This window comes from Phaseolus vulgaris, chromosome 5 (genome assembly GCF_051622355.1).
Source record: "Phaseolus vulgaris cultivar YP4 chromosome 5, ASM5162235v1, whole genome shotgun sequence".
In the NCBI taxonomy this organism is placed as follows: Eukaryota; Viridiplantae; Streptophyta; class Magnoliopsida; order Fabales; family Fabaceae; genus Phaseolus; species Phaseolus vulgaris.
In genome coordinates, this window is record NC_143502.1 from 7651953 (window position 1) to 7672433 (window position 20481).

Sequence of the window (20481 nt, forward strand, 5' to 3'; positions counted from 1 at the left end):
ATAGTTTATAATTTTAAAATAATTAAATAACTTTTTCTTTTAAAAAATAACGACTATATAGTTTTTTAATACTATTTTTATAAAATTATAAATATTTTTTTAATTGAATATTTTTTTTAATTAATTATTCATAAAAATAATAAAATTATTATATTTTAATGTAATACAAATGTTAAGTATTTTTGCTAGCTGTTATTATTTAAGTTCAATCTAAACAGTTAAAATATTTATTATTGACAAAATAGTTTTATTTGCTGTATATATTTAGATTAATTTGTAAAATATAATTTGTTTACTTTGCTACTGAATAATTATTCACTCCACTCTCAAAATTGTGGGACAATCATGTGGTGAAAATTTGTATTTGACTTTTTCTGTATGTTTGTTGGACATTTGTATATGATAGTTATATTACCTTAAAAATATTAATATTTATATTTAAGTTATTTAATACATTTAATTTTTATATATAAAGGGAATTTCCCACCAATATCACTCACCGAAATTCATCTGTTATACTTCAATTTTTTTTTATGTCATTTAAATTTTATAAGTGTAAATGTAGTATTTATTTTCATGTTTCTATTTATTAATTTTACTGTTAAAATTTATTTTGTGTTAAAACCGAAGACAGATTTAGAAAGGACCAATGAGTTGATTTAAACTATAATAATTTATAATTTATACTTATTTTGATGTTATTTGACTTTTTTTTTCCTAATGATTGTATATTTGCTCAGGTGATGCCACTGAAAGCAACAAAGAGAGATTGCAAGGGGTTAGTTGTTTTCTAAAACATATGAACTTATCATTAATATGTGTTTTTGATGTCTCTGTTTTCATAATTTTTTGTTTCTCCCTAACATCTAAAATTTGATATTTGACTGCAGGAGGGTCACATGGTTACTCTAAATGTTTATGACTTGAGCCAACTTTCGATGTCACTATTGAAGGCATATGGTGAGTGATGGTGAGTGCTTCTCTTTATTGTTGATTATGGAAAAATGAATGTGAAAGGTTGATTTCATTATATATTCATCTCTTTAAGTTTAAACCTTTGTTAATGAGTCTTATTTTGACAAATGAGTAATTTTGTTTGTACCTGATGTAAATCACTCACATATTGATGTTGTATTTGTTTTGCAGATATGAAACATGTTCAAGATGTGCAAATGATTTGCACCTTAGAAGAAAGTGTCTAATGTGTCAAGCATCAATGATAGAAGTGATATGTGTTTATTTTATATACAATAGTTTTAGTATATATTTTATTGCTACAATTCATTATAATCCTAATATATAGAGATTTCCAGTATTTATATAAATGTTATGGAAATTATTATAGTGATATTATAGTCAAATTACAATTATAACATTTAAATAATAAAATATTATAATTGATATATTTATAAACATTATGAAAAAGAATATAAATGATTTAATTCACTTTAATAAAAAAATATTATACCGTATTTATTTTTCTTAAAAAATTAATAATTAATATATATAAATATTATTGATAATTATTTTTATAAATATTAAAAATCTGAAAAAGCGTACATATTATAAATAGTTTTGTATATCTTTTTCATTAATAACTATATTTATATATTACGTTAATATAATTATTTGTACAGAAAGTAATTATCTTAAAATTTATATATTTATAATTAATTATTTTAAAAATACAATTTGTTTTTAAAATAAATATTTTCTTTATTTCCCTCCAATAGGTTTATCCTAACAAATGAACATCAAAATACTGTTTAAAAAAATCAAGTTTAGAAAAGTAAATAATTATGTTATTTGTTATTTTTTTAATCTTTAATTTCAATGATTAACTAATTATTATTATTAACGGAAACACATATGTTGACATTGTCTAATTTTACTATAAATTTATGTATATGCATATTTTAATATTTGACATGTTTGTATATTCTAATTTTTAATATACCATGCATGTATATTTGTATTTTTTTATAAGAAATTATTTAAAAATATGGATACATGCTGTAATATTAAAAAATAAAATTCATAAATATTGTCAAATACTATAAAAGATGTAGACTAACAGGGAAAATGAAAGATTGAATATCAATCTTTATTTGATATCTTAGAATTTATTACTGAAAAACTAGTGTAAACTACTGTTTTCTTTTATGTTATAATTTTGTATGACATTTGTTATAATTTTGTATGACATTTGTAAATTTATTATATATAACTATTATGTTGGATATGTTTCTTTCACAGCATATCGTGTACTTAAATAATTTATGTGTCTTCTCATATGTATTTTTATTTATTAAAATGAACTATAAATTTATAATCTTAATATAAGTGTGCGAATAATGACATTTTTTATTCGAATTTTAATATTAAACATAAATATATACAAATAATAAAAATAAAAAATGCGGATACAGAGACGCGATAGTGTTGTTCCTGCTAGTATATATAATATGAATCATACTTTTTATTACACAAAAAATATTAAATATCAATTAATTTAAAATAATTACTCATTTTATTGACTAATTTATATATTATTTATAAACTAAAAAATTATTAGTATCTAAAATAATTTTTATGATTAATATAAATTTATACTATAATTAGATATTATATTTTTAGTAACTAGTAATTATAAAACATAATTATTAAAAAACAATTTTTTTTAATCTCTCATTAAGATGTAATTAGAAACAATGTTTTAGTCACTTTTAATTTATTTTATAGACTAATTTGTGTTCATAAAAATAATAAAATTAAAACCTATTTTTTGTTTCTAATTATCATATCATTATATACTTCAAATTTTTATCACTATTATCTAGATTTAGATACTCATTATAGATAACTAGATTTTACAAAAAATGTAAATAAATTTTGTTGTCTCAATTTCAAATTCAATTTTTTGTTTGTTTCATTTTCTAATTGTATATTTTTTTCTCTTCAGCTTCTAATTTCTTTTTATACTTTTTTCTACTCCCAACTTATCTTAACATCTTTCAGCTTGAAATCAACTTGCAATTAGTTCATCCTCTCACACAAACATACACTTATCTTTTTCTCGGTTTTTTCTAACTTCACTTTCTTATGTATTCCATTATGATTCCAATTCTCGCTCTCCTCTATCTAGTTTGTTGGTTCTCATTTCTTTTTGTGAATGAGCATAGCCATAGAGTATCAATGATGAGTAGGATGAACACTCTAGCTACATCTCATGTTTCTCTTAGAACATTAAGATCCCTAATGGATATATATCATCGTGCATTCAATACATTATGTATGCGTAACATTCTCGTGCTTTTCACATCTCCTTATGGTTACTTGATGACTATTTTAGAGTAAGTATACCCAGTCAGAAGTAATAACTTGTTCCTAAAAACAGATATCGAACTCATAAGGAACTGTTCTAAAATCTCAAATATAATATTCACTAACTATGAAAATACGTGTCAAAGATTGTTTGAAAGGGTGTTTGTATAATGAATTTGTAAGAAATTAATTAAAATCAAAGTAAATGATTTGGATGAGTCAAATGGGAAAATTGGGATTGGGGTTTATCATTCTCACTCATTTGTATTTTCAATAAATAAAAACATATAACATTCCATCTTGATTGACATTTATGTACATATAAAAATTATCCATATCGATTTCTCGCATACAAAATTATTAAAAATGTCTCCTAAATATCAATTCCTCGCATATTTATAAAAACCTCTTATCATTACGAACAAATGTTATAAAATTATTAACATTTCAAATTTATTTCTAACAAATACGTTAAGCATTATCATTTAGTTCAGATACTTACAAGTACTCTCCAGTCAAATCTAAGGATCAAATTCATGAATAAAGATTCATACTTTAATAATAAAATTTACCAATCATCAATGAAGAACATAATATTATAAATAAATATCACCTCAATACATAAGAGTTTGAACAGATTAGTATCAATCCCAAAGAAAATAATTAGTCACTCATATTGACCATTACAAGCATGGAAATATTCATCTAATCCATGAAATAATGGGATTCAAATGTGTTTAAGAAAACATAAGGTATTTAATTGATTGATTTGAATTTGTGGCAAGCATACGATAATAACAATTATGAGTAATGTTTGTTAAGTGTTATGTATTTTCTTTTGTTCTAAATTCTTATTTCCTTGTTCACTATGATCTAGTTCATTGTGTGTGTCTACATATATGTGAAATAACATGGTGAGTAGTTTGTTGTATATTCTTCTAATCCTTGAAATATTGGGATTCAAATGTGTAATACTATCAAGAATTGGATGCCCTAAAATATATAGTGACCCTTTTGTATGTATTATTATGTCAAGGTTAAGTATATAAAACCTATGGGTCAAGTTTGTATACACAATTAAGTCATTTATTTTTAGTAATAAGCCTTAACATTCCACATAAACTACAACATAAATGTTTATTATGTCTAATGCAAAAGGGAATTCAAAACCCTAATTGGAAAGGCAAAAAGGGAGAACACACAATTAACTCATTCATCCATACGACCACAGAAACATCCCATGCGCATTAAAGCTTATAAACACATTAAAGAGTCTTGATTTGAGAGATGTGGAACTTGGATACTTGAGGTGATGAAAATTTCAAGTGCAACTACATTTTGCACTCTTTAGTCTCACATCACCTAAAACATTGAGCGTAAGTAGCCTCTTTATTTATAAATAAAGCCCCCTTCCCTTCTAACTTTTTTTTGAATTGGAATGAGAATTGATGTTGCATTTTTGCATGTGTTCTTGTTCTTCAAAGTCTTGAAAATAAGACTATTCTTCTCCTAGGTTTTCCACTAAGGGATCTTCCTAGGAGGTGAGTGTCTCTCTAGTTTCTTCTAAGAAACTTGGAGAAATTGAAAGTTCTTTTGTTAAGTCTTTCCCTGCCGCTTAAAGGATGCTTCCATCAAGCAACAAATTGGATCAATGAAATTCCTATATATGAGCGGGCACTTACATGAGATGAAGGCAAATAATGGGGTCATTTGATGACTAAATTAGTTGAATCCATCAATCTAGTCCTTGAAAAAAATGATTCTTTTGATATCTTCCATGATATTTGCTACATATGTAAGTTTAGCAAATTTTTCACATAAAGAGGAAGAGAATGATTAATGTTGGTCATGTCTATTCTGAAGTTTCATAAAAGGCACTAGAAGATGCTCATTCAAAACCAAACACTCATAAAGTGCTTGAATTTGACAAAAGCAACACAAAGTTCTTGGTTGAGGAGATGATCAATGCAACAGAGGTTCAATCAACTAGAAAAATTTTCATTAGACTAGACGAAAGATTATGCAATTGTGACAAGTTCGAGAAATTTACCTCCCATGTTCTCATGTGCTTGTTACATGCAAACCTGTCCACAACGATTCCAACATGTACATTAATCATGTATACATGTTGGATGAAGTTAATAAAGTCTATTTGGGAGCTCAAACACAAAGTTTATCACATAAAGACTCACAAGTTCATCCCAATCCAACAGTCAGAAGAAGTTTCAAAGGTATAAAAAACCATCAAGAATTAAGACTCAATTGTTAAATACCAAAACACACAAGAAATCATTATTCCAACAATTTTGATTTTCTAGACTCAACTACTTATAATAAGTTTATGTCATTGACATAAAAAAAACATAAACATAATTTTAATTCAAATCCAAATTTAAAACTCTTTAGGTCTTATTTTTCCTTTATTTCATTATATTTAAATCCTTATTATAGTATCAATTTACAATTTTTTTGAAAAATAACAATGAATGTTTTAATCTCTTTAATCATATTTATTAAACTTTTATCCACATTTTCATATATTATAAATATAATTATGGAATAATTTTTTTATTGTTAATTTATCATTAATTTTATAGATATGAACTTTTATTTATTATTTACAAATTTTTTAACTATTTATTTTTTCATTTTAATTACTTATTTTATCCATTTCAAAGTTTTCTTCATTTTCTGTTTTTTTAACTGAAAAAAATATTAATATTACAGACTTTATACCTTACCTATTACATTTTGGGAGCTACCAAATTTATTTAATTACTTATAAAATAAATAAATATTTATTTATTTTTCTCATCTTTCTGGTTTCTACGAAATACAGAGTTTGTAAAAGAAGGGGAGTTTGTGGCGGTGTTCAAACTTCCACAGCTGAACTGACACCTTCTCTCTGCAACACACACAACAAGATTCAATTTCTTCTTCCACTTTGATTCTCATTTTCTCTCTATTTTTTTTTCCGAATTCTCTAATAATAGGAAGAGACCATGAAATCTGGCAGAGACAAAGAGAAACAGAACGATCGCTGCATCAGTTCGCATATGCAGACCCTCCATCGCCGTCTTCTCCATACCCTAAACCTTGGCAACAGGTCTTAACTCCCACCCCACTTTCCTCTAATTTTTTATTCCGTTTTCTTTTCAATAAATTTTCTGTCTTTTTGGTGTTTGACGAAGTGGGGCCTGAAAGTGATTGAATTGTGTTTTTCATTTCGTGAGTTGTTGTTCTTGTTGTGATTTTATTCTTTATGAATGTTCTTTGTGAATGCAGACATTTTGATGAGAAGACAAAGAGGTGGAGGTGGCAGTGCGCCAACATTGAAGTGCAGAAAAATGTATTACGATCAATTGGTGCCTTTCTTGATTCCTTATCGGGAGATGCACGTGCAGCACGTCATGCTGTTGTTAAGGTGTATAGTTTGCTTCCTTTTCTTTTTGGGATTTTTAAGTCTAGTAAGTAGCACATATGAACCTGAATTAGGAGTTTTATTCCAGTCCATTAGACTTTCTAAATGAAATGTACATATCTATACTTGTGAAACTTATAGTTCTTTTTATGAATTTGCTTGAGTCAATTGCACTCAGCATTCTTACGAAGTTAAGATTATATTTTTGTCGGTGAATTAATTACAATGAATTATTACTAGTATAAATAAATAAATCGAAGAAAGCATTGCACTGGGGCAGTTTGGTCTGAGAAAAAAAATTATGTTTTCATTTTTATTTTCACTTTGTTTCCTGTTTTCTGATCTTTATACAAGAAAAGGTGAAAACAAAAAAAAAAAACATTAAAAGGTTGTTTTTACGTGTCCTGTATTTTGAAAACAGTAGACATAGTGAAAACAGATAATGTTTTCACAGACCAAACTGATACTTTTTGAAAATAGTTACAAATGTAAATTCCTACTCATAATTTGTGTAGAATGATTTGATATAAATAAATTGGTCTGATATTTTCAAATAACAATGAAGTATGTGCTTTCCTAAATTGCTTTACTTCCTCAGGAATCTGTTCCTGATATTTTGGGAGCATTATTATGGATTCTTCAATGCAAAAGTGAGGCCTTACTAAGCATGGCATCAACTGTTGCAGTTAAGTTAGTTAGTGTTCTGCCCAATCCATTATTGCAATCACATATGTTGGATCTTGTTTATTGTCTATCATCCTTGCTATCTTCACATCAAGTAGAAGTTGCTATACCCTGTGCTACCGCTTTGAATTTTGTAATCTCAAATTTGAGTGCTACAAGTGAGAAGGAAGTTATGGAAGCACTGAAAGAAATGGAGACTTCCTTTCAAATTTTTGGAAATATAAAAGATTTTGCTGAAGGTGCAAAGAAAATTGAGTATTTTGAAGAGATGACTTTACTTTTGAGCACTATACTGTGGCGCTGGCCTCCGTCTAGGTTCCCTGTTTGTAATGATGTAATACTTATGAAAGGTTTAGCAAACATCCATACAAAGACAGATAGTTCTACTAAACTAGCACTTCTAAAGTTGTACACGTCTATAGGTATTAAAATATCACTCTGCTCTCCATTACAACCGAAACACTTTTCCTTGTTATCATCTATTCTCTAGACCAACTATTTTCTATTGTTGTTACCAGCTTTATGTGATTCTGCAGCAAGAAAACTTATAGAGGATGAAGAAGTATTTCCACAAATGTTTGTGCAGGCAATGGGAAAATCAAACCCTCATGCTATTCGGATAGAGGGGTTTAGGCTTGCTCAATGCCTATTGGTAACATTTCATTGTTCTATAAGATGACCACTGTAATATAAAGTATTGCTCCTAACAAAGATTGGTTTTTATCTGTCCAGAGATCCCAAGATAATTGTTTAAAAGTGGTTGATTTGTGTGGTGAAGCTCTTGTTGAGGCCATAATTTGTGGAATGACAGAAACTAGGCTGAGTTCTAAAAAAATTGGAAACAACCATGGGTCTTTGTCAGTGGAAGCATGCCAGTTGGCTCTAATAACTCGCTGGGCTGGTGATCATCATACCAATTTTTGGAAACAAGGAATTGATAGAGTCCTTCTTAATCTTCTGATTGAAAATATTCAAGACCAATTGTTTGAACCTGTCTTGTCATTGGAAAAACAAATATATATTGCAAAAGAGGGATTGAAAGGCAATTATCATCTTGGTATTAGGAGTTATCTGTGGGACATTCTTGGGTGGCTTACAATTCACTGTGGAGAAAATTTAAACCCTTGTACTCATGGTAGTGAGCTCTGCATCAACTTACTAATTACATGTGCATGGTAAATTGTATTCCTTCCATTATCATTTCTTGATGGATTTAACATGTGTATATCCTATGTCTCAGTTTCTTGCTACTGCTGTTGATTATATTTCTGTAAATTTTCAGCTGACCTTTTATTTCACCTGTTGATGCTTGCCAAATTCACTAATTCTAATTTTCCCTTTCTCTATAGCTTGAGTTTTGTGGATACACTTGAAAAATGGTGCAGAATTTGTCAAAAGGATATTGATGATCATTTTCAAAGTGAACCAGTATTAAGGGCTGTTCTAATGATGATTCATTCTCCATGCAATTCCATCTCCTCACACACTAGATTCTTATTATCTGATGTACTAAAGGTGAAAGGCATGCCATGTTTGAAAAGCTTACTACATACTCTAGATTATACATCATCCCTGGAAAGCTATGGATCATTTGATAAACTTCAACTGGTTGTTAATTTAATTGGGTTTACTTGTCTTTCAAGTTTACCAGAGTACCAAAGATGTATCATTGAGAGCAAAGGGATAAAGGTGATTGTTCTTCTTCTGAAACGGTGCTTAGATAATGACATTCATATTGAAAGGCAGAGCTTTATTCCTCATTTGCATACAACATGCCATGAAAGGTCTTGTTGCTGTTTTGACAAAGGAGATTGGGAAGGTTCCAATGTTCTCTTATTTTATAGTTTGTTGGGCTTAACTGAAATTCTTCATCAGTGTGACCTTTTACGAGAGAATCCTCAGCAATTTTCTAGAGAGGTGACAAACATTAGTCCACAGTTAGTTAGCAAACTTCAAGAGATCTGTAAAAGCAGCTCTTTCAGTCCTGGTGTGAGATGGTATGTTTCTTATCTTCTAACTTATTTTGGATATTACGGTTTCCCAACTGAATTAGCCAAAAGGATTGGGAAATCTCTCAATATGGAAGAATACTCAGATATGAAGCTTGTTCTAGCAAAGGGGGAATCTCTGAGTGTTCATGCTGTTATTCTTGCTGTTCGATGTCCATCACTACTGCCTCCTCAATTATTACCTTGTAGGAAGAGTTCTAAAGAGATAGCAGATAATTTTGTTAGAGAGACCATGAGAGAAGTTCGATTATCTTCTCATGTTGATTATGAAGCATTGGTATTGTTGTTGGAATATGTGTACTTGGGATGCTTACATGGCAGTGAAGAAACAGCAAAGAAGCTAAAAATTCTCGCTAAGCGCTGCAATCTACAACCTTTGTTCCAAATGCTTCACAGACATCGTCCAAAGTGGGGCTTACCTTTCCCCAGCTTCAATCTTACTTCATCTTTTGGTTTAGCTGGAAGTTGTTTTTCGTATGGTTTGCTTCGTGATAAACTTCTTATAAATATCTTGAAATTGCTCATGATTGTTGTAATCTTTCATTTTCTTTTTCATTTATGTCCATTTCCATCTTTCATTCCCACAAAATTCAGTGTATTAATTCACACACACATATACTTATATAGCAGCCTTTCAATTTAATAGTTTTTTAGATTGATTCAGTGCTTTTAAAATGAGTTAATTTTCTGAAAAGACTATTGAAGTTGGATGCAGTTGCTAAATGCAATTGTATTATCAAGTATACTGAGGCAACTAGTTGTTAAATTTACTAATTGGAGCTTTCTTAGGATTAAATATTTACGGACTTTGTGGTTTTAGGGCAATTGAAATGTTTATACTTTCTATGCAATGAGGAATAGTAACATTGGCATTGCTAACATTTGTTTGCAAAGTTTGGGATAGAAATTCTGATTTTTCTCAATCTATTTTCAGGGATGTCATATTGGCAGCTAAATCAAATGAGCTTGTCAGGTGGACTTGCAATATTTGTTCTAACACAGTGCCCCATATGCATGTTCACAAAGTTATATTGCAGTCTGGTTGTGATTATCTACAAGGTTTGTTCCGGTCAGGAATGCAAGAAAGGTGATTATTGATCAAGATATTGATAATTGATCTATTTTACAGTTTTTCTGGTTTACAAATGATGAAAAGCTTTGCGTTTTATTCAAACTGTAGCTCATGAAAATTGAACATGTACATGGTCAAAAGTCAAAAGGCAGACATGCATGGGTGCTCTACTACTTATTCTTTGTTGACCAACATCTATGTAACCTGTTATTGGTTAAACTCCGATCAAGGCTGATAGAACACTTGAGCAGAATGTAGGTGAAAAAGTGATCAGAATAGAAGGGTGCTGAGTTGGCAAATTCTATTAAGAGAGTGTAGGATGGGAATATAGGAGAATGTGGGATAGTAGGAGTCAGTTAGGAGCATTAGCATACACTCTGGTCTTGCTGTAATGAGCTTAGGCTCTGGTTTTCATTAAATATTTCAGTATATTTTCTTGAGAGTTCTATTAATTGGTCCAACCTACTGGATCCAATTTCCCAATGCCCCCAAAAGTGACAAACAAAGTTTAGTTTTTGGAGGATTTCAGAAAGTCTTTGCTCATTGAAATGGCAAGTTGTGGGGAGAAGTTTCACCACTTACACCAATGGCCTAAGAGGCAATTTAATTTAATTTTGGGAGATGATGAGGTCACAAATAGAAAAGGAGAGGAAGATTTGGAGTGTAGAACTTTGAGTCTGTGTTGGTTGTTTCATGGTATCCTTGATGATATAACAACTATGGGGATTGAAGGAATATTGAAGGGGTCACAGTAATGATGATGGTGGATAGTGGGGCATTGCATAACTTCATTTTTCCATAAGTAATGATTTTTCTCGAGATCCTTGTTACAACTCATGAAATGGGATTACAACTAAAGGTATTTGTTCCAATCTTTACGTTCAATTGGAGGGAATTGACATCACTATAGATGCTCAGTCTTGATTTGGATGTGACCATAGGGGTGTTGTGGTTGAAAGACTAGGAAAAGTGGAAATGAATTGGGGGAAAATGACTTTTAAATTTGTGCACCATGAAAGTCCAGTTTTACTACAAGGGTTTTCTACTAATGGTGTGAGGTCTGTTAGGGGTCCAAAATCTTTCCGGTTTTGAAGGAAGTCAATGATGGAAAACCTGAAAATGGGGGATGAGTTGCAAATGTATTTATGACAACTGTTGATCTAAACTTAAACTCATTTCAGCAGAAAGAAATTTTCTAGGGGTGTTCAAGAAGGTGATGAGGTTACTCCGAAAGGGGATATTGAACATGTGATTGAATTGGAAGTTGGTAAGGGTCTGTGAATGTTAGCTTGGACCATTATCCACTTCTGCACAAAATGAGATTGAAAATCAGGTTACTGATTTACTACAACAGGGGGCAATTGACATAGCTCAAATCAGTGATATTGGTTAAGAAAAAAGACTCTTGTTAGCTTATGTGTGTTTTAGTAAGGTAACAATTCTTGACAAGTATCTCATCCTTGTAGTGGGTGAACTTTTAGATGAATTAAATGAAACTTGTTATTTCTCAACATTGGATCTCAAATCTGATTACCAAATTCAAGCGTGAGAACTTGACATCCATAAAATGGCATTCAGGACGTATGAATTTGGCTTGATGACTGCTTCAACTACTTTTCAATCTACAAATTCTCAAAACTTATTTAAGGAGGTTGGTGTGTGTCTATTTTTTTGACATCCTTGTGTATGGCAAGTGTATTTATTGCACATTCAGCAAGTGTTACAATTGTTGCAGAATAATTACTATGTAGCCAACAAGAAGAAATATACCTTTTGGAGGAAAAAAGTGGAGAATTTGGGTCATTATCAAGAGTTAATATTAAGAAGTGAGTTTAAATTTAACTCATCTTCACAAAATGGACTTATAAGATGCAGATTGCCTCCACTTATATACTGTAAATTGATAGTTGATGCGGAATCTCTAACACACTTCTCTCACATCGAAGTGCGTGGGACTAGACATTTGTATAGAAGCCCAATAGCGGGTGGCACGATAGGTGCATCAAATCTCACTAGGATAGACTCTGATATCATATATTAAGAAGTGAGTTTAAATCTAACGTATCCTTACAAAACCGACTTGTAAGGTGAGAATTTCCCCCATTTATAGAGTGTAAATTGGTCTTATCTCTAGTCGATGTAAGATTTCCAACATACCTTCTCAAGCCGAGACATAGACATCTCGTGCGTGAGACTAGATATTTATGGTTGGTCTGATAGTGACTTGATAGTAGGTGGCAGGATAGACCCAACAAATTTTGCTAGGATAGACTCTGATATAATATTTGGAAGTGAGTTTAAGTCTAACTCATCCTCACAAAATCGACTTGTAAGATAAGGATTATCCCCACTTATATATTATAAATTGGTAGTCGATGTGGGATCTCCAACACACCTTTCATGCTGAGGCATGAACATCTCATGCGTGGAACTAGATAATTGTGGGTGGTTTCGTAGTGGTCCGATCGCTAGGGGCACGATAGGCCCATCAAAACTCACTTGAATAGACTGATGTTGTATTAGAAAGTGAGTTTAAGCCTAACTCATCTTAACAAAACCGGCTTATAAGGTGGAGATTGTCCCATTTATATACTATAATTTGACCTTATCTCTACTTTATGAGATCTTCAATAGTTACCATGAATCCTGCTAAAGTGAGAAGTGTGTTGGAGTGACCAATCCTTCATAATGTCAAAGGTTGAAGAGGGTTTTCGGGGTTTACCAGTTATTATAGGAAGTTCATGTATGGGTATGGGAAATTAGCTTAGCTATTGGCTGAGCTAACTAAGAAGGATAGTTTTTGTTGGGGTACAAATCCTCTCTCAGTATTTGAAGCCTTAAAAGAGGCTCTTACTTTTGCTCCGATATTGGCTCTTCTTGACTTTTATGAAATTGAGTACAATGGTTGCGATAAAGGAATTGGAGTTGTGCTAATGTAAGGGGGCAGACCTATTTCTATTTTTGTAAGGCTCTTGTCAATAGAAATTTATCAAACTTAGTATAAGAGAGAATTAATGGCTTTGGTACTATAAGTTCAACATTGGTGGCATTATCTCACTGGAAGAAATTTTGTTGTCTTAACAGATCAGAAGAGCCTAAGAACTTACTGCAACAAAGAGTGGTTAGTTGTAATCAACAACTTTGGATTTCAAAGCTACTGGGTTACAATTTTAAGGTGGTTTATAAACTAGGTCCAGAAAACAAGGCGGTGATGCCTTGTTGCATGTTGATGGGGAGAGAGATTACAAGTTGTTGTTTGCTTCCTCCCATTTGGGAACAAGAAGAAGAGTTGTGACATGAAGTACTAGCTGATCCAGCTAAAACGCATTATGGAAGACTTGAAATGTGTAGCAGTGCTAGACTTGGGTTTAGCTTACAAAGAGACATTATACAGCATAAAGGGAGGCTAGTAATTTCCTCATCCCCTGCTTTAATTCCTTTACTTTTGAAAGAATTTCACACTACACATATGGGGAATACTCTGGGTTTTTGAGGACATATTAAGGGATAACAGGAAGCTTATATTGGCTTGGTATGAAGAAGAGGATTCAAGAATTTGTGAGCGAATGTGATACTTATCGATGTCAACAGTACGATGCTGCCTCACCATATAGGTTACTACAACCTTTACTGTTATCCTAGTAGTGGTTGATTATCTGTTTAAGTTTGCACATTTTATTTACTTAAACATTCATATGCAGGAAAGAGTGTTGCTGTTGTGTTTGCGTGAGAAGTGGTGAGGTTACCTGGAATCCAAAATCCATCCTTAGTGATCAAGACCCATTGTTTGTCAGTGTCTTTTGGCAGGAATTGTTCAAGGTGCAGAGGACTATATTGAAAATGTCATCCCCCTACGATCTAGAAATTGACATACAAACAGAAGTGATAAATAGATGCTTGGAAACTTATTTACTTTGGTTTACTTCAAAGTAACCTAGAAGTTGTTCAAAGTGGTTTACTTGGGCTGAATTTTAGCAATATAGTACATATCATATCTCTACTGGTATGACCCCATTTAAGGTTGTTTATGGAAGAAAACCACCATCATTATGCTATTCTTTCTGGGTGAAAGTAGAAGCTGTGGCACAAGATTTACAGGATAGGGATGAAGCTTTGTTGTTTGAAGTATAATTTGAGTAAATCATAAGAACAGATGAAAAATATGCTGACAAAAGGTGTAGGATGCAGTCATTTGAAGTGGGGGAGTGGGTATGAACAAAGAATCTGTGGCATGTTGCATGATTGAAAGCTTTCCCCTTGATTTTTGGTCCTTTTGAGGTGATTGAAAATTAGGAGAATTGGCTTATAAATAGCAGTTGCCTCCTTATAAGGTCCATTATGTGTTTCACGTGTCTCAACTAAGAAGGGCTATTGGAGAGTACACTAATTGGAGGTGGAACTTGATGACCACTTTGAACCTGAGCATGTTGAGCAGTAGAATTGTTATATAGAACAATTGCCCAATCAAACAATTTTTGGTGCAATGGAAAGGTTTGCTATTGAGGATACTACATGGGATTTTATGGTCCTTTTGAGGTGATCGAAAAAGTTAGGAGAATTGGCTTATAAATAGCAGTTGCCTCCTTATAAGGTCCATTATGTGTTTCACGTGTCTCAACTAAGAAGGGCTATTGGAGAGTACACTAATTGGAGGTGGAACTTGATGACCACTTTGAACCTGAGCATGTTGAACAGTAGAATTGTTATATAGAACAATTGCCCAATCAAACAATTTTTGGTGCAATGGAAAGGTTTGCTATTGAGGATACTACATGGGAAGAGGAGCATAATTTGTGCAGTCAATTTCCTCATCTCAACCTAGAGGACAAGGTTGCTCCGTTAGTGGGAGGAAGTGATAGAACACTGGACCAGATTGTAGGCCAAAATGTTGAGACCCAAAACTTGGAAAGTGTAAACGGGTAAAGAATAGAGCAGAATAGAAGGGTTCTGAGTTGGGAAATTCGGTTAGGGGAGTGTAGAATGGGAATATAGAAGAATGTGGGATAGTGGAATCACTTAAGATTTGGGTTTGTGTTCAGCGAGAAGATTATTCTCTTAGGAGCGTAATCTATGGTCTCGTTGTAAGGAGCTTAGGCTCTGTTTTTCATTAAATAATATGCCCTTTTCAGTATATTTATTGAGAGTTCTATAAAAAGCCTGATAAGAACCTTGGAGCCCAAGGACTTGGAAACACTGCACTAAAACTTCTAATGTGGGAATCAACTCTCACCCCATACCTTGCGATTATAGATAAAGATTGATATGTTTTTCTTCACAAACATATTCTAACTATCCTTTGGAAACTCACTAATGGTATTCTTGAGCCCTTGGTTGGAAGTGACGTGCAATCATTTTTGTTATCATAATGGTTTGCATTGTTATGTTCTTCCATGTTAACTTCATTTCAACTCTCAGTTTGTCTAGGATATCCTTGGAAATCAGGTGCAAGAATTTTTCATTTCTAATGAGACACTTTGCAAGCCTCTTTGCTTTAATTTTTGTTTCCTTCTACACTTGGATTCTGTCTCCTATTGGTCTCTCTTAAATATTATTCATTCATTGTTGCAGTCATTCACAAGTAATAAAAGTTGATATTAGCTGGCAAGCATTGATTAAACTAGTGCAGTGGTTTTATTCTGATGAGCTACCTGATCCTCCCTCTGGATGCTTGTGGGATAATATGGATGATAAAGAAAAGCTATTTAATCTACAACCATATGTGGAGCTTTATTGGCTTTCTGAGTTCTGGATTTTGGAAAATATTCAGGAAGCTTGCTGGAATGTTATTATGTCTTGTCTTGATTCTTCCTGGCGGTTGTCCATTAAAATAATCAAAATGGCTTATAATTTATCTTTGTGGAAGTTAGTTGATATTTCGGCAAATCTCATGGCTCCTTCATATCGTCTATTACGAGATTCTGGTGAACTAGAAGAATTTGATGATGCGCTAGTTCACTTGATTTATTCTGCTTCTATTCAACTTAACTAAGAAAGCAAAAATTGCTTTAGGTGATTCAATACTCAAGATGATTCATAGCGCAGGAGATTCTCGAGGCATATACTAACTCTTTGTAGGAGCTACGAATTGTCAAGTATGGTATGCTGACATTTCTGTCTCATTATTTTTAATATTTTTAATTTTCTAGGTTCTAAAATTACTTCTAGAATTTTGATATGAATCCCATAACTTTTTGTTTTCTGCTTTTTCATTAAAATCTGAAAAGAAAAATCCGCATAATTAGTGACATTAAAAAATTTCTATACCATGTGCTATTCTTCCTTCCGTTTCCCTTGTCAATATTTATTTTTCATTTTGCTCTTGCTTACTGGTTTTTCTGAGCTGACAGCTCTATACCCTCTTTTTTAAATGAGTGAAAGAAAAGCTATATTCGAACAAAGGTTTATGACCAGGTGATTTGTTAATAACTGTTGGTCTCTTCTATATATTGATTGTAGGCATCAGAAGGACTTGGGATGAGGCTTGCTCCATGATTCAAAGCAAGTAAAACAATTTGTTGTGGTGGAGGTTAGAGAAAACTTGTTGCTCGTTGAAGAAATATAATGTTTGGTCAGTTTAGAATGCTCGTATCACTTGGTAGTTCCTTAAAAAATAATTTATCATAGTCAATTTGTATTTGCTCCCTCCTTTCTCTACTTTTTGAGGTGCTTTCTTGGATTTAAATTGCAGTTGAAGATGCCATGAATGTCATTTGATTTCTGTTCATAAACCTTTAGTTCAAAGTTCAGTCTGCAAATCATTTTTAAGTAATTCATGAGTTCCTCCATCTAATTTTTGGTAGGCATTTCTCTTTTATTTTGAAAACGCATTCTAACTAATTGTGTTTTTATGTTACTAGTAGGTATTCCTAATGCAAACAATCTGCCTTGAGAAATTTTCCATTCCAGTCCAAGTAAATTATTACTTTGAACACTTTCTCGTCTCTTAACAACTGACAAGAAACTATTTTGTTTTTCATGAACTCTTTCCGAAAACTTCTTCACACTAAGAGTATCCCTATCACTAATTATCTCTACTGGTTCACAGGACCACAAAATGCACATACTTGTTCATACAATCAATGATGACCCAAACAATTAGTATCCTTTCCTCGGCAGTAAAAACAAAAAATTTTGATACCTGTGTTTAGCTGCTTCTTCTGCTATTCAAGCTCTCGACACTTTCAAAGAGTTTTTGGGAGCAAAAAGGTACTTTCTTGGCTTTTGCAGTTGCTGACAGCAGCCATGTAACTAAACTAATAAGTCAACATTTTCCCCTCAGCTTTTCTTTGAAATGTGATTTCTTGCGTATGTGCCAAACTTTGAGCTTCTCATTCTCTCATGGTTCTTGGCTTGAACAAACAGACTAAGCCAGCTATATCTCCCGCAGACTAGGCATGTAAGCATCAACAAGGTATTCTTAAGATGAGCAAAGTCACAGAAAATTGCATCAAATTCATCTTTATTAAATTCTGCCAAGGTGCCACGTCGTAGTAGAATCAAAACTTGAAAGTGATCTTCTTGGTGGCATGTATGATGGAGCCCTACTCTCTGACCACGTCCAAGATTGCTGGAGGCATTGTCTCCTTTGCACAATAGTTACTCAAGCTGATTTTAAATGCTCTCCACCATGTGTGACACTGTATCCCAACACCATATATGATATTAGCCTCATGGATTATTTTGTATTTCAGCGTTGTAGTAGTTTTTTTTTTTCATTCTTTATTGTTGTTCTGAGTTAGCCATGTTTATCTCCTTGAGAAAAATTAACGTTGTGTGCAGAGGTTTTTGAACTTCTCGTGAGATATCCTGTTATTTTATCTATTTGCAGTTGAAATATTTTTCATAATTTTCTACATGCTATTTAACTTCAATTTTTTATGCTTTAGATTATATCAAGTATGTAGTGGATTGAACTACTTTGAGACATTATTTTACTAATTGATTAAATCATATTATCTATAATTTATAAAAAAAATTACATTATTATTTACAAAATAATATTTTATGTTTTCTTCCTGCACACCTATAATTTTTAAAATTCTGAAATTAGTTTTGACCTTTTATTCGGAAAAGGACATCGTAGATGAGTTTCTTTGACACTATTCTTCTTCTTCATTCATTTGAGACGTTAGTAGAGGGTCATTTTAGCCGTGCAGAGCAAGGTGGAGGAATAGTTGCGTTGTCGAAGTGTTGCTTGACTCTTAGAGGTAAGAATGAAGTTTTTTTTAAGAGCATGAGTTGCTATGGAGATTTTGTGATTACTGGAAATCGGGATTTGGGATTGTGTTGCGGATTGATCAATATGGAAGTGAAAATTTGATTTCCAGTAAATCATTTTGTTTTTTTAGATGAGGGGTTGTTCCAGAAGTGAATTTTTAATAAATTGTTGACTGACAGATTTCTGAATCCAGAAGTCTAATTTCTGTTATGGATTGGTGGATCTGAAATGATTTTTTTGACTTATGGACTAGTGGATCCAGAATGATTTTTTTTACTTATGGATTGATGGATCCAAAATGTAATGGTTTAATTTCGTTTTTTTTTATAATTTGTTTGAATTTGATGGTAAAATGTTAATTTGTAGAAGTATGAACAATAGTGAAGAATTCGAACAAGAATTATATGACGGGGTTGATGTGTGAGACGATTTATATGATGATATTGAGAAGTCTTTATCCAACAAAGTAATAGATAATATATATTGAAAGGATATAAATGTACAGATGCGTTTATTACAGATGAGGTAAAGTTGAAGTTTATAAAGTATGTTTAGGTTGTTTGTTATTTGGTAAATTAAATAATTTGTTGTAGTAACTTTTGTAGATATTTCGTACTCGGGATGAGTTCTTGATGTGGGTTAGGAAAGTTGCGTTTCACTTTGGTTTTGTTATTGTGATATTGAGCTCGGATATTTCAACTAGCAAACGAGGAAGAAAGACATTTGTATTATTAGGTTGTGAGAAAGGAGGTAAATACATGCGATATAAGAAGGATTTACAAGTTACTGAGAGTGAAAGTAGGAAATGTGATTGTCCTTTTATATTATGAGCTATCTAGTAAAGATTGGTGAAGGATGGATATTGAAATTACTTTGCGAGTCTCATAATCATGAGTTGGAAAATACGTTGGTTGGTCATCCATATGCGGGTAGGTTCACATGTAGTGAGAAATTAATGCTTATGGACATGACAGTGCAGTGAAGTCCAAAAATATTTTGCTAACAATGAAATAGCACAATATGACCATAATAAAGCAAGTTTACAATGCACGATATTTGTATAGAAAATCAAAACAAGGTGATAGAATTGTAATGCAACAATTGATGATGTTACTTGAGCGAGATATGTATGTTCAATGGTCTAAGTTTGAAGAAGGGACAAATGTTGTGCAAGATTTATTTTGGACATACCTTGATTCAATGAAGCTATTGAATGCCTTTAACATTGTATTGATGATGGATACAAAACTAACAGGTATAGCTTGTCCTTGTTTGAAGTTGTTGGTGTTACCTCAACAAGATTGACCTTCAATGCTGCATTTATGTTACTCGTATCAGAATGTCATCATAACTTTGTATTGGCCCTTTAGAAGCTGAGAGGTTTGTTTTTTAGAGTTGATTCATACCCAAAGGTTGTGGTCAGTGATAGACATTGATGAGCATATATTTATTCACACTCACTAGCCTTATTCATAGATTATTGGACTATAATAATAAATAAATCCATTGTTTTAATTAATATTCTTATAATTGGGTTTATTTGGGCCTTAACTATTATTATTGTTAATTTTGTCCTTTTAGAGTAAATTATCCAGAGGAAGCATCTACCTTTGTGAATGGGCCAAATATGCAAAAGTCCAAGTTGCTTCTTGAACCAAAACAGAAAAAATATTCTGAGGAGAAGAAAGAGAAAATAAAAGCTACAAGATTCCAGAAACAGAATTGGAAGCAAATCTTCTGCAAAATAAAAAGA

At 31.9% G+C, this 20481-nt stretch overlaps 1 protein-coding gene across 35 annotated transcripts; it reads left to right on the forward strand.

Moving 5' to 3' along the window:
- The first annotated feature begins 6147 nt into the window (after positions 1-6147).
- On the forward strand, positions 6148-18363 carry LOC137835045 (BTB/POZ domain-containing protein). 35 transcript variants are annotated; one of them, XM_068643343.2, is made up of 12 exons: positions 6148-6430; positions 6610-6748; positions 7344-7851; positions 7948-8081; positions 8162-8604; positions 8779-9912; positions 10373-10525; positions 16079-16607; positions 16967-17105; positions 17368-17421; positions 17556-17716; positions 17873-18363. In XM_068643343.2, exons 1-8 carry the CDS (start codon positions 6327-6329, stop codon positions 16497-16499), a joined length of 3036 nt encoding a protein of 1011 aa, XP_068499444.2. In that variant the 5' UTR covers positions 6148-6326; the 3' UTR covers positions 16500-16607; positions 16967-17105; positions 17368-17421; positions 17556-17716; positions 17873-18363. The 35 variants fall into 35 exon arrangements, with proteins under 35 accessions (XP_068499444.2, XP_068499445.2, XP_068499449.2 ...); XM_068643344.2 differs by having other exon boundaries at positions 17371-17421; XM_068643348.2 differs by having other exon boundaries at positions 16967-17078.
- Positions 18364-20481: the final 2118 nt, after the last annotated feature.